Source organism: Condylura cristata, unplaced genomic scaffold, assembly GCF_000260355.1.
Source record: "Condylura cristata isolate star-nosed mole 26May11 unplaced genomic scaffold, ConCri1.0 scaffold00011, whole genome shotgun sequence".
NCBI lineage: Eukaryota > Metazoa > Chordata > Mammalia > Eulipotyphla > Talpidae > Condylura > Condylura cristata.
In genome coordinates, this window is record NW_004567112.1 from 10082611 (window position 1) to 10098086 (window position 15476).

Genomic DNA, 15476 nt, shown 5'->3' on the forward strand with positions numbered 1-15476 from the left:
ATCCTTCCTAGCACATTTTCTTCAGCCAAGATGAGCGTCTGCTATACCATGGACCCACACCTCGAGAACATCAGAACTCCTTGTGACATTAGCTTCTGGAAGAAAGCTTTGACGTTAGCCACAGACTCCAACAAGGACAGATGACATCTGCTCTCTCTGCTTTGAAAGTGCGGGGAAATCCCATCCACCTTTTCTCACCTGAAGAAAAAAAAAAAATCGCCTGCCTGCCTGGCCCCTGATATTAGGTATTTGTGACTCTCCTTACAAAAATAATTGAGTTTTTACAGTGTGTATAGACTTGTTTTGTATCTCAGGCCAAATGTAAACCTTTAACAAGGTCCCATCTGTGAAATGGGAAAGTTCTGACTCAGCTGTGGCTAGGAAACACCTGTCCAGTATTCTAGAAAGTCTGCTTGAGTCATAAGCAAATTTTACAAAGCAAAGCAGGGAGAGGAGATGGGAGGCAGTGTGAGGGGCAAGTGTTTCCGAAACAGGCGCCGGTTCACCTGCCCTCGTGGGTTCACCTGCCCTCGTCCAGGTTCACCTGCCCTCGTCCAGGTTCACCTGCCCTCGTCCAGGTTCACCTGCCTGCAGAGCGTGCCTCCTCTCTACACTGTGCCGCTGAGTCCTCTGCAGAAGCCACACCCAGGAACAAGGCCCTGGCCAACCCCACGATCCCACTCACTCCCCAGTGAAGCTTGCAGGGGTCCTTAAGCCATGCCCCTGTTCCAGCTTGGGGTTGGAGGCTCCTCCAGGAGCCCACTCCACCGCACCCCACTCTGGCAACACTGGGCATCGTGCCCATCTACTGACCTTTCCCAGCCACCTTCACGAGAGTTGGGCAGACGGCATGCTCTGGAGCCAGGCTGCCTTCTTTTACCTACTGACGCCCACAATTGGCAAAGACTTAGAGAGGAGGTGCCAAGCTCTATAATGTGGGGTTCGTAAAACACCTGGAAAAATGCCTGGCACCCAGAATTGGTACAGGATTATTTGCTATTATTTTTATTACCACTCATCACTGACTCTGCTTTCTCTGGGCATCTAGAACACTTTTTCTCACACAGTCAGCAATCACTAAATATTTGCTGGATCTCTGAAATCAATGATTGGATCAATGATGGACATAAGACTAAGAGAATGGCTAATTAAAACTACTTATCTAAATTTGAGGGAGGGAAAGGGAGATTTTTCTACCCTTCCCTAAATACATTCTAAGTAGAAAGAAAGTTGGTACATAATCAACACTATTCATAAGGAACCAATTAAACGTTTCGGTGGGTCCCATTTCATATTGCCATACTACTTGGGAGGCCATAAAAAGCAACTTTAAACTGAATACAACTTTTCCCCAAAGAAAATATTAAAATGGCCAACAGGTGTGTATAAAGCTGTTCAATGCCACTAATCTTCAGAGAAATGCAAATCAAACCACAGTGAGCTATCACCTCACACTTGTGAGAAAGTCTAGGTCAGGATGATAAGAAATGACAGTGTTGGCCAGGATGTGAAGAAAATGAAACCCTTGTGTGTTCGTGGTGGGAATGTAAATTGACGCCGCCACTATGGAAAACAGAATGGAGGTTCCTCAAAAAATTAACAACACAACTACCATAAGACCCAACAATCCTAACTCTGAGTATATATACTCCAAGGAAACAAAAGCAATCTCTCAAAATGATCTCTATACTACCAAGTTCATGGGCACTACCACGCAGCATCATTCACAACAGTCAAGTTACGGAAACAACCTAAGTTGACAGAGGAATGAGTAAAAAAAAAATGTGAAATGTGTGTGTGGTAAAATATTATTCAGTCATGAAAAAGAAATCTTTCCATTTGCAGTAACTTGGATCAGCTTTGAGAGCACTTTGCTAAGGAAAATAAGCCAAAGAAAGACAAATATTACGTGCTATCACAGATGTGTAGAATAGAAAGTAGAAAGGGGGAAAAAAGAGGTGTGGATCAAAGGCTATAAACTTCCAGTTACAAAATGAATTAAGTTCTGGGGAAGAAAAGTAAAGCACAGTGATGATAATTAACAATCCTCTATGATTAGCTAGTTGAAAGTTGCTAAGAGTTTCTAGAACCTAGATGTTCTCACCACAAAAATACGAAAGGTAATGATGTGCTATAATGGAGGTGTTCCCTAAGGCTATGGTGGCCCATACTTTATTTTGCAATATGTAAGTACCTAAATGACCACCTCATCCACCTTAATCTTACACATGGTTAGGTATCTCAATAAAGTTGAGACGAAAAGAATGTAAAAAGACGGCTCCTCCTTCCACCCCAAACATGGTCCTCCTCCAGTGTGTCCCACCATCCAGGGGCTATCACCGTCTGTGGCCTTCAACTCCCCCTGCTCCTCAGTGCCAGCATCTCACCCACCAGCTGGATTCCCTTCTGCTCTATTCCCTCCCAATCATCCTCCTTGCTATCAACTTCACATGAGGCAAACAATCATGCCCAGTCATCGTTTCCCACCATGGCTAGGACCACACACCAAATCCTCACCATATCCTGCCTCAGGCCACTCTCCCTGGGCCTTCCCCACCTGCACCCACAGCCGCCTTTCTGCTTCTCTCACAAGCCAAGCTCTTTTTCCTTCAGGACCTTCATAAGTGTTTTTCCTTCTGCCTGGAATGCCCTCCCACACCCCTCATCCCTTCTCCCGTACTTCACCCACAATCAACGCTTCAAATCTCATCTTAAATGCTATTTCCTTGGGGGGGAGGGAGGGTTGGGGGAGAGAGGGGCACGCGTGGGGATTATCCAGGCCTCTCATCCTCCCCGGCTTCTCAGTGGAAATCCCATCTCCCTGTTCCCACCCTCATGGGTCCTGAACTCCTCAGGACATCTGGGCTTCCTACACAGGTAGGGGCTGAGGTGGTTTGCTGGGCCTCAGCATCAAGTACCCAGCCTCCCAGCACCACCAACTGCCCACAGGCATCTAGCCAAGTCAAGTAACCCATCAAAAATATTGACTTGATGCTATTAATTGCAAATAGATGCCCCGCCCCATCCCAAAATCTTCAGAAAGAAAAAGTGGAAGGCTGGCCGTGCCCTCAAAGTCTACTTGGAAAATACCCGCACAGACAGCAGAGACCCTTTCAGAGGCTGTACACACCACCTGACATCCCCTCAGCGCTTTCTGTTTGCTTCCGGTATTGAAGCAGCAACAAAAATGTCCAGCACGGCAGCACGGCCAGCTTTGTTACTTGGGATTCACACTGCTGTCTTATCCTGCACCATGCCCATGACACAACAAGACACACAAGACCAAGAACTACTAGAAATCCACCCCAAGGTAACAGGCCACGTCGACTTCAAAAGGAAACCCCGAGATAAAATGGCAAGAACTTCTGAAGCCTTCTGCTGTTTTGTAAGACACATTCTACACCAAAATACCACCGTTTTCGGTACAGAATCTTTTCTTGCCCAGTACAAAGGAAGTTAAATGAAAGTCTCTGTCAGGAAAGACGTCGAAGCTGGCGTCTGGGGAGCGGTCCTTACTCCCTCAGCTACCAGCCTCTAGAGGGCCGGAGGGACAAACCTCACCACTCAGCATGACCCAGCTGCTCCAGACTGGCTTGAGAAGGGGGAAGGAAGAGCAAAGGAATAAGGATACACATCTTTAAAACACCACAGAGAAGGAGATATGTGACTCAGAACATGGGGCTGGGCAGGCTGGCATGGAGAGAGGTTCTGGAATTGAGGGAAAAAACATGGATTTCTGGGGGTTGTGGAAGGAAATAAGCAGGAGAAGAGAGGTGGGTGGAAAAGGATCTGTTGTGTAAGTTCCTAATTTCTTGGCCAGTTGAAAAAAAATCAAGACATCATCCTTAGAAATAATTTCCTCTCTCTTCTGCACATAGACTAGTAGCTCTGGGCCATCATGACCTGACATTGCAACAGTTACAGAAACTGAAGTGCGTGGGACCTGCCTTCATTTAAATATGATTTAATCAACTGAACTGCACTTGTTAAACAGTATTTATTCCATTTTTTATAATGTGGTAACCCACATACCACATGGCTAAAAAACCCAACAGGATTAAACTATTCCACCAAAATGCTTTAAATTCCCATGTGAAATTTCTGCCCCAAAGGAGCACCAGAGAAAATTCTTTTCTTAGTAAACTTGTGATACTTAAAAGGGTCTAATGATTACTAGCAAACACTGATCACTTCTCTCTTTTAAAAATAAAACATCAGAAATAATTAGGAAACAGCTTGGCCCCAAAATGATAATAAATCCAAAGTTCAGAGAAATTAGGAAGCAAGGCTTAGACAATTATTTTGAAACAAGTCTGATGAAACTCTGGGGTGTAACAAGGTTTTGTTTCAAAGAATAGAAAACAAGATGTGCAGGAGAGGCCCCCGAGTGTGGAGAAAAGTTAGTCTTCACCGGTGAGTGGGAACCAGAACCACACGGGCTTCTCTGGTCAGTGCAGAGTTGGACGAAATGCAAATGAGGTGTGACGCATGTGATGCAAAAATCTCACTTAACCAAAACAGAGACGCTTCTGGGTTGCCCTCGTCCAGGGAAAAGGTAAGTACAAATTCCACTGCCAACCTAGCTGTGTGACTCTGTAGTCCCCGAAACTATGTGTGAACAGATGAGCAAAAGCTCAACACCCGCAGTCTTTCTTCTCCCCTACTTTCCCATCTCCCTCCACTAACTGGCCATCCGCAGCACCCTCTCCTCATCCTGGCCTCAGAGCACAAAAACGCACAACCAGCTGACCCAGAACCAAAGACACGTTCAGCTGCCACAAGCAGGAAACAGTTCATGAATTTGGTTCCGTTGAGTTCAAGCTCCCGGCTCTTCTCCTCTCTCCAGCTCCCAGGGGCCCAGGAATGGGGCCAAAAGCACAAGAGGTGGGAATACAGCTGCCAGCTGAGGCTTCTTTGGACAAGGGGCACCATCCAAGGCTGGCAGTGTGCCCCCACGTGGTTGCTGCGACCAACACGCCACTTTCTAGTAAACAGCAAAGAGAACAGAAAACCTAAGACCCCTTGCTTCTCCTCTGGCCCAAATCCAGACTGGCTCTGCAGAAATGACTTACGACCTCCAAAATCAGGCACCCAGGCCTGAGCGGTAGCAACTGCTCTTGTAGGCTACCTGTGCTCTCTGAGCGCACATCTGCACTGCTGCACGGAGGTGAGCTCACCCATATGGCCTGCGAGCCACGCCCACAGGTGGGCCATTCTGGAGCTGTGAAGACCCTCATTTCTCATAAGACCCTCATACTCAGAGGAAGTAAAATTTCAAAGACAACATCGTTTCACTGAAGCTGAAAAAATACTATTTAATGTGGGCAGCCCTGGCAGGATTTCCAAATCAGAGAAACAAATGTCAAAGCCCAGGCTCACATTAGGAAACTGAGGGAGGCAGGAAAAATGACCCGGACAGGTTTCCTCATTTTACTCGAGGACTCTCACGAGGCTAACAAGCTTCTTTAAAATGTCTACCTGTTGCTAAAATACCTTCGTGGTGTGGCATCCACTTTTTGAGGAAACTGCATGAGCCACGAGTCAACTGAGTCTACACCTATGATACTGATGTCATGACCCAATTGTTAGCGCACAAAACAGATGCAGCCACAGGAGTCCTTTCTACTCTCTGGGGCATGAACACGGCACCAGGCCCGGGAAAGGGACAGAGAAATGGGTCCAGTCCTCACTCTGTCACTGCACGGTGTGTGACACTGGGTAGTTCACGGCACACCTGTCTGTGCCTGTTTCCTCTGGGCCTCGATGCTCTAAGGTCACTTCAGCCCTGAAATTCTGACATCACAAAAGCATGTGTCATTATCAGCATCCAGGGTACTGTAGGGTTGGAGCATGGTGGAAGCTTCTGAAAAAGTCAGTAATCTTCTATCTGCCTTGTTTATAACACTAAGAATTTATAAGACATTTTCACCAATGATGACTCAAGATGTGGTTTTATAAATATCAATTATGTGATCTCTACACACACATCCATGTGTTTAGTATTCATATAAGAGGCATAATTCATTAAACAAATAACGTAGTAAATTATAGCAAGCTACAAAATCAGGAGGCAGATGCCTGAGATTTGACATACCATCTTAAAGAGTTTTCTTCTTAAGGAAATTATTTTGCCCGTTTTAGAAACTGCAAGGAGCACAGAGGCAAAATATATTAAATGGGTAACATTCTGTGCAACTTAAATTAAAAATACATGAATGGTTTCCTGCTTTGCATACTTCTACCTGTCACGCACTATGAAAATGTGTCTTTCATAAACTATCTCAAAACTAAGAAGTTCAGCTCCTGGTACAAACATATAGGCAGACTAGTCTAATAAGGCTAAGTTATCTTCTCCAGAGGTTCATTTATAAATTCTACTTTCAGAATTCTACAAAATCCCAAGAAAGTGCATTAAAAATATATGTAGACACACACTATGATGTAGTCTCATAGCATTAAGACAAATGTTTCCTATATTAAACCCACACACTTTCAAACCCTTGGATGCAAAGATTAAATTTAAGCCATTCCACATTCATTTCCCACTCTAGGCTTACAATCAATCAGCCCAGATGGAACTTTTTGCATGTCAGTGTAGAAAGTTACTTCCCCACACATAAGAAAACTCGGGCTTACAGTGAGCATTGGTCAGTCTCAAGTGCAGGCCTTCCTTTTTGTGTTTCTACTCCTGTGTTTTATGACTCCCCACCCCTGAGTGAGGTTTTCAGGAAAGGGTTTGAGCCTTGTGTTAGTTTAGATTGCTTCAATACCATTTCCTGTCTCCCCAAAACACAGTGACTGTGCCCTCCAAGTTGAAGCCCAAAAAGCTCGGCTCTAATCCAGTACTGGGGAGATGTTGGTGAGAATGGGTAGGACATTTTCAGGTAAGTTACAGCCACTCAGGTTCAAGGACAGAAAACAAGTAGCTCACAGATATAAACGATATCGAGGAATGTTCCCCAAAATAATGCTATTTAAAAAGAAAAACTGATAAACAAGGCCTGTTTTCAACAAAGGTCTCCCCACGCCCCCCATAAAGGCAACAATTGGTCACTCACGACAATGTGTGCTGGGGATGGAGACCGGGCATCCTTGAGGGCCTGTCTGCTCTGGAGGGTCCCCGCCTGGACATCAAGTAGTGGCCATTTCATCTGAAGATACTGGAGGGAGGAAGCAAAACAACGTTGAGAGCAATGAATTTAAAAAACAAATGTGAAACTACTAGCCCGGGAGTCATCAGCAACTGAAATTCCCTCACAGCTTGGCTTCAGCCCTCAGTAAGATGGGAGTAAGAAGAAAGGGGGAGAGGGAAGAAGGGAGGGAACGCAGCCAACAGCAGATTCACGACAGAGAACGTGTCGTGACACAGGTAGGTGGGTCCCGTGAGTGACAGTACCATGGACGCAGGAGGCCATCATGCTGCATCTGCTCTTTCAGCAGCCTTCCCTTCTAAACACCAACCCCCCTTCAGCTTCAAGCAAGCAGACAGATGGAGGAGACCAGTAGAAGAGAGGAGAAGGGATGGAACTCCTCGCCCAACCCTACTGCTCACCACACAAAATCATTCCCTGATTAAAGATGCCCAAAACAAGACACAGTGCCCTTCATACACCCATCTTAAAGGCCAGAGAAATCCTTAGATATGCACGGGTTTACCACAGAGACGGACGCAAGGGTTAGCTTGCGGCACAAGGGAAGAAAAGGAATGACTGCTAGAAAAAACTTTCAGCGGGACTTGACCCATCGAGCAATCAGCTCCCCGGTGTGCAGAGAAAGGAAACTGAGGTAGGGTGGCTTGCCAGCTCACAGACATTTGCAGCAGATGCCTGCACAACTCCTTCAAATCTGACTTTTGTTGGCGAGATCACACCAGTTTCACTCAAGAAGTCTTCCAGCAAGCAAAGGAAATCTAGACACGATGAGGACTCCGAAAGTGGCCTTTCCACCTCCACAGGCCAAATGATTCAAGAGTAGGTAAGGAGCCATCTTGGTCTTTTCAGAGAGCTAACACAAAGTAAATGACTAGTTTTATTGCTGCATCTACAGAAAACTTTACTTAGTGAACACTGATTAGAGGTTGTGTGGGTGTGGCCTTCGTAGAGGGACAAAGAATCTGCCCCAGGGAGCTTCTGCACATGTCAGAGTCAGCCCACCCACAGCAAGTCAGGCTAGCATGTGGTAAGACTGTGGCAGAGACCCAGAGAATCGTGCCCAGAGAATTCAGAGAAAGAGAGGGCATTTCTGAGAAAGAGCACGGGAAGGTCTTAAATCAGAAAGGGTTCAAGAAGAAAAAGGACAGCAATGGGCAGCCCAGAAAGAAGGGGTTTGCTCAAAGCCCATGTGTGAGACGAAGGGCAGAGCCAGCCCAAAGCTTGTCCCCAGCTTCCTCCATGTTGCAGCTGTGTGGAGAGTTACAACCAAGCTCACCACTCCCTGTCGCTGGGGGAGTCAGGCCTGAGAGCTGCCTGCCAAGTTCTCAATCATTTTCCCAACCTGAATCTGTGCCAAGTTAGAGCAACTTCTAAACTTCAGAGCTTCTACCCAGAAGTCCCCTGTGGTGAGCAGACCCAGTCACCCGTTCTGGTAACTCACCACAAGCTCTCGCAACAGATCCTTGACTTCTGTGAACCGTCAGTTTCTTATCTGTAATCTGAGGGGGTTGCCTTCCCTGGGATGGGTGTGGCTAAACAAAGATCCCAAGCACCAAAGGGTTTCTGGGATTCTGGAGCCCAAAGGGGAACATCAGTGGGCACCCATGAGTCGCCCCTATGACCATACCACTTCCAAATGCCTCCTTCAGGAGAACTGCATCCCAAAGTGAATGCCAGCCACCCCAAGCTGTGACCCAAGCTTCGGGAACTCTCTGCTCTGTGCCATCCTTGGCTTCTTCCCATGCTCATCTGTCATATAAACACATGGGCCTTGTTGGTCAAAACCATTCAATACAGTCATTTCCTGAGGCCAACCAAAATGGCCACCTGCCAACGACCATCTCTCCCTCTCACAAAACCCTGAGGGAAATCGCCACGCTGAGGCACCACACACACTTCACACTACCTTCAGTGGGGAGGGCTGGATTAATGGACAAGGTCTCATCTCTAACACCCTGCGAAACTGATTCCATGGTGTCCAAATTCCAGCTCCCCAGAATTAAGAAATTCAGGCTTTGTTTAAGGTGACAGACCTGCCCTGAGGACCCCACCCAAGAACTGTCATACCCATAATGTAATATTAACACGGAGCCTTGTAATTCTTACTTTACATAAAAGCTTCATTGTGTGCCATACCCAATCTCCGCAGGCTACCTGCACCGCATATTTTTATGAGCCTACATTTCAGCGCTCCGAGCCTACAATACACATAATTTTCAATTATGTTAGGGCAGCCCAGGATCACTGCCTATATAACATTACTGGATGGAGGAAATGAGACTCGGCCCCGCTGCCCAGAGAGAGCTAACCAAATCCAGATGGCGGAGAAAGGTCGCCCAGGCCCTGGCTTGCCGGGACTCCTCTGTGACAACCCGGCCTGTCCTTTGCGACGCAACTTGATCCCACAGAACAGCCAAGACCCCAAAAATCCATGTCCACCCTGTGGAGCTGAACTGACATGCAGGCATCCAAGGCTCCTTTTGGGGAAATAAGGATTATGTCAGGGTTTTTTAAAGGAAGTGATTAACCTCCTCCACAAGTGATGGGTATCCCAGCTTCCTTCATCTTCGACAATTGGTCCTTATTAATAGGGAAAATAAATAAATAAAGGGAAGAAAAAGGCTCCCCTACTGGAGCCTAGAGGGGAATCTTTTCCTTCCTGGAGACATAAAGCAGCAGGAACTTCTATTCTGTTGGGCCTGAAAGCAAGACCGAAAACAGAGAGGCAGCTCCGATTCACCAGTGGCCCGGACGCCAGGCCGCCTCTCCCCACAGTTAGCGTCGGCTTGGATCCTTTTAGGGAAGGGAAAATACGTTCCCACCATGCCACTATAAAAACAACACTGGGCTCCGGCTCTCTTCCTCCTAGGCCGCTCAATGTGGAAATTATGAATTGCCTACAAAAACATTCAACTTTTCAACAAACTGCAATCAAGTGGAGCTGTGGGAATTCCTGCATTGAAAACTGTTGAAATGGAGTCCACTTGCCTTTCCTTTTCTACAAATAATAACAACAATAAATAATAATGCCATCTTGAGTATTTCACTTGTCGTTTAATAACAACGTTCTGCCCATGGCCCATTAGGGTTTTCCCCCCAATTACATTTTGTGCAATGTCTCAGGGAACAAAAGTTAAGCTTTGGATCTGAGGGCAAAGTCTTAAAATATCTACACATACGGCCTAAAGAGACAGTTTCAAAGATGGTTAGAATAGTCAACAAAAAAGTAAACAGCTCATTCTCTTAATTTCTCCTCCTCCATCTCCCCGTTACACAGAAGCAGGTGACGGGGGGGTCTGTAGGCTGCAGTTCACCACCCATGACTCAGGATGGGTCCGGTGGCCTGAGGACCAGGCCACAGGTGTGTGGTTCCATCCTTCACTGGGTCTGAAGTCCAGAGGCCGAACGCGGCCGTGACCCCACAGGGAAGCACTCCTGAGGCCTAAAAGCCACCGCCTGGGACGGAATGATCACTGGCAGACTCCGGCTCTGGGGGAAGCTTGGAAAAGCATCTGAGCTCTTTGGTTGTGGGTTCCAGTCACAAGGTCTAACCACCTGACCACAACCTCCCTGAAATAATTACCCCTTCTTTCCAAAATGGAAGTTTGAAAATCCCTGAGCAATTCTGACTGGAAAAGGCCCACATGTTTTAGAGCTCTCACCCACTTCCCAGAGGCCCTGGCAGTGTGTCCCATGTCGCCAAGTCACCCCCAAATGCGGCCCAGGCAGATAGTCCTCAGGTGGTGAGGGAAGCATCCACATGCCTGGGTCCATGTTCTGGGTCCTGAGGTCCTCGCCGCATACCATTTCCACACGGAGGGAGGGAGGTCAGAACAGAGCCCACCTGGGCCGGCACGCCCCCCATCAGACAGCATTGGCTGGCTGCAGGCTCAGGAGAAAGGGGAGTTCAGGGCGGGCAGAGAGGTTCTGGAGGGCCAAGCAGACTGCTGGGTGGAGGTGCAATTCATCCCTTCTGGAAAACGAGGTTTTTCAGGAAGGCTGGCATGCAGGAAAAGGCTGATTTTTAAGTTTTCGCTTTCCTGCCTGGCAGATACTCGCCTTTACCAAAATCCAAACAACAAAGACCGCCTTTTCAATCCAAGCGCTTTCTCAGTAGGGTGCCTTTTCCTAGGAAAATTCATTTTACAAGAATTCCAATTAGTTGGATCCCATCCTCCTGATAGATTCTGACTGCTACGTCTTCCCAGCTCATGAGTGCCAGAGAGTTGTACACGTTGTGTTTCTTATAAAACAGAACTCGATACTCTGCCCAAGGCTCCAGACCACGGCCCCTGCCAGCCACGGTGGAGAATGTCCAAAGTCCCCATCTCCTCGAGGCGAACAGTCCCCACCCTCCATGTGCACATCCATCAGGGGCCCAGCCAAGAGCAGCCCACGGGGGGAAGAACCAGGGCCACACTGTTCCTGTCCCTGGACCTGACAGAGAGTCGGCAACCGGCAGCCACTCTCCTGAGAAGAACTTGGTGGGAAAAGAGAAGCACAAGCAAGATGCCAAGAGCACACACGTGTGTCAGGAGGCGCACCCCACTGGCCCCCCACTCACAGGTCGGCTAGAGCACAGCCCTGGCTGCCACGGCTGCCTCCTTCAGCACCTACTTTATTTCTCAGAAGTAAAAGATAGAAAATTCAGTCTTACAAACAAGTCATTTTGTCCCAGAGGGTCAGGGGATCCCAATTTATCCAGAATGATTAAAATGGCAAAAGTTGTGACTGTCCTATCCTGCCCCCCCAACTCATACAGGTACCAAGGTTGTCAGAAGTTAGTCTGGACCCCACATCCCTCATGACGAAACTTCCGAAGTCTTTTCAGAATCCTCCAATCCTCAGATGGGTCTGTTCCGTTTTCCTGCAGATGCAGAAGGTACAAAGAATCGTGCTGTTCTGTCCTAGACTAAGACACAGCCCAGGAGTGGATGTGTTTTCAAAGTCTACACAGACCGCAAGAGATGGGATCTATTTAAAGAGGTGCTGTCTGTTATAAAGTATCACTAACTACACAGAGGCAGAAAATGCAGGAGCTTGTGACTTCTGCTGGCTGGGATTTCACATGAAGGAGCAGGTGTCTCAGTTACCTGGCAAAAGAAAGACAAAGACCTGGCAAGGCTGAGCACCCTCTGAAGCAGAGAAGAAATCAAGTCACCAGAAAAACTCAATATGATGACAGCAGTGACTTTCCTTTTTAATAAAGTCAGACATCATGGACATCACAATCTTTCCCTTCAAGTTACTGCCCCACTTCTCCTAAAAGGAATTTGGGGGAGCAGGCGGGGGTGTATCACTGTAAAGCGAGTGACAGTTTTATCACCCATCTCTATGGGCTGGTCATGGTAAGATGCCTTTATGAAATCCTTACAGTTAAGCTTCCCAAGAACAATGACCTAAATAAAGGGCCCAAACGGCTGCCTTCCATGAATGGCTGAGCTGCACCTACACGTTTCGCAGTAACCTTATGAGATGAACGGACAGTCACAACCACACTGAAGCCAGCTGGAAGTGAGGCCAGGAGCAACTGCTCACCTGAGGTCACTGAGGCGCCCGCCTGCCACAGGACTGGGGGGTCCATACCAGCCAGGGGCTTTCACAGCATTGGGGACCCTGCCGAACTCCCGTGGACTGTCCTCGGTTCTCTGACCAAGACTGAGACATCCTGCCTGAACCCCAACCAGGGACAGGGTGTCAAAGGGCAGAGCTGAGGGAACAGCTCTACGTCCCCAGAAGACTGCAAGTCCTCTTCTAGCACCTGCCATCTCGCCTCTTGTCTCTCCACCATCAAATGATTCTTCTCCAAGGCTAGCAAAATAGTATTTCTTCCAGAGCAACTGAGACCACTGGTAGTTAAGGGAAAACAAGCAGAGAGCAAACCAAAAATCCATTAACTAAAACCTGGCGATGCACAGACATGGCATTTCTTTCCCTCACCAACTATCCTTGTTCCTGAAACTCGTTTGCATTTTCCAGGTCAGCAGATTGCAGGGAGGCTATGGTAGAGCAGCTGCTGGGAGCTCCACCTGGATACGATTTCACCAGGCCCTTCCTCTCTCTCCCAGATGGGCCCCTCGGGCTGGGCCCAGACCTTCCTTCCACACACATCCCCAACCCCCCCCACCCCCGCCAAAAGCACTTAAAATGTTGACTGTGTGGTCCAGGGGATCATACAGAGAAAGGAAGAGCCTGGAAAGCGACTTTCCAGGCCCAGCTCTGCCCCTGCATCTGGGTAATCCCTTCACTGCTTCCATGGGGGCCTTTTCCCCATTGCAGGCTTAAGGCTACAGCAGGAAATTGAGGGGCATGATCCCAAAAGTGCTTTTCCACTCTTCAGGGGCTGATTCCTGCAGCGTAACTGAGCTATGCCCTGTGTCCCGTGCAGACTGGCCATTCAGAACCCTAGAAAAGTCAAGTGAGACCCAGAGACTGGGACAGCAGGCTAACGAATGGTGTGGGGTAGGTCTGACACCGGGAGGTCAGGAAACCATTATCAAGGTTTAATTAGAGCTAGAGACCTGGCTCCACTGTCCCCATCCTCACCGGTCTGCTTAGAGACTTGTCTCCAGCCCTGCTAGGTCACACCCTCTGCCAGGGGCCTGGGGGGCTGAGGGGGAGTTCTTAGCCCAACCTGCGAGCACTGGGCCGCGTCAATAATGAGCACGTTGGACATCTTCAGGGTTCATCTTACTTTCCCAAAGCTCTTTTAATCAGCCATGCTGTTTGTCACTATGTATCTTGTTCAGGGGGTCAAAGCAGAACATCTCATACCCACTTTTTAAAAAAAAGTGAGACATGAAGTGACATCCGTCATGTAGTATCGAGGGATTCCCACCGGAATGCAGACAGAGCCGTGCACGGCTAAGCCAGAACTCCTAAAACTCGCAAAAGAGACGGAATAGAAGATGGCTTGGGTGCCCTCCAGGGGACACGTGGGGGTTAAAAGGAATCCACAGCCCCAGTAAAGCCAAGTCTTCAGGCAGCCCAAAGATTGAGCTCCCCACAAAAAACCGGATTCCAAGAGAGCCTGAGCTTGGCCACACCTATGTCCCTGGGCCAGGGATCGGAGGACATGAAGCCACCGGTGGAACTCAGAAGAGCCCCAGCCTTCCTCTTGTAAACAAGCCCTTCCTGCAAGCAGGGCAGAGCCAGCCCTCCCCAGCCCCCTGAGGGTAACTGACACCTCACAAATGCTGGCAAGCCTCAATAGGCACCTCTCATTGAGGCAGACCCCAGCAGCCTACTGGTGGCCACGGCATTTCATGGCTGGTCCTTATAGAGGCCAAGTTCGCTGGAACGATTCAGCTGCCTGCCTGCTTCTCTGCAAGAAAGCTAAGGTGGATGACAGGAAATAAGCTGGAAAGGGGAGGGGGGAAGGGGTGGAGAGTGTGGATATTCAGGGAGTGCAGCAAATATGGAAGGTCTTGGATACATGTGCCCCAAGTCTCAGCGGACGAAAAGATAAATAAAATTGGGGTTTTATTTATTTATTTATCCCTGCTTAACTTCCAAGAACCTCCAATGAGTGCCTGAAACTGAAGAAAATATCAACTCCTACAAATTCTGTTTTTCCTCACATATACATACTATGATAGAATTGAACTTATAAGTTAGGCACAGTTAAGAGATTAGCACTGACAGTAAAATAAAAAATTATAACAACAGAATGCCATGGCAGCTCCCCTGCCTGCCCTGTGTCTGTACAGGCATTTTCTCATCCCTTTCCTTTTTATATACAATAAATCTGCCCTTTTGGATATTAACAGAAAGAAACAAAAATAGAATGTCCAAAAAAATGATGTGATCGAGTTCGTGTGCACTTTCTCTGTCTGCCTGCCTGCCTGCCTGCCTGCCTGCCTGCCTGCCTGCCTCTCTGGCTTTCAATCGATGGGTTTCCATCACTATGCAAAACTACAGTATTCCTATGAAATCTCCCGTAAGCTGAAATGGTATAAAGCAAAGAAACAACTACCATTCATTTGTATGGCAAGACATCTGATATCCCCCAAAATAACTTAACAAACCATCCCAAAGAACGCGTAAAGCCTAAGTAACACTCACACATAGTAACAGTTGGGGTCATAGGATCATTACAGTGCCCGCTTAAGACGGCGCCCGGGGAAGGGGCTGGCCGGCCCGCTCTGGCCACTGCTGTAACAGGCTGCTGCAAAGCAAACAGTAAACACCCTCTTTTCACTTTTTGCCTTTTCTCCTAAAAGTGAAAATTCTCTGAATTTCCTTCAGTTAATCAAAATAGGTACAAATGCAGCCCTTTCATAAAAGTAGTGTAATTCAAACTTTCATAAGCGGGAATACCAGTAT

General features: G+C 47.8%; 1 protein-coding gene across 1 annotated transcript in view; it reads right to left on the reverse strand.

Moving 5' to 3' along the window:
• Window positions 1-15476, reverse strand: part of TCF7L2 (transcription factor 7-like 2 (T-cell specific, HMG-box)) — a 172975-nt gene that overhangs the window by 105654 nt on the left and 51845 nt on the right. Inside the window, exon 2 of the mRNA XM_012723799.1 lies at window positions 7059-7160. Coding sequence (XP_012579253.1) covers window positions 7059-7151 — 93 coding nt within the window. The 5' untranslated portion in view covers window positions 7152-7160. The remainder of the gene's footprint in view (window positions 1-7058; window positions 7161-15476) is intronic.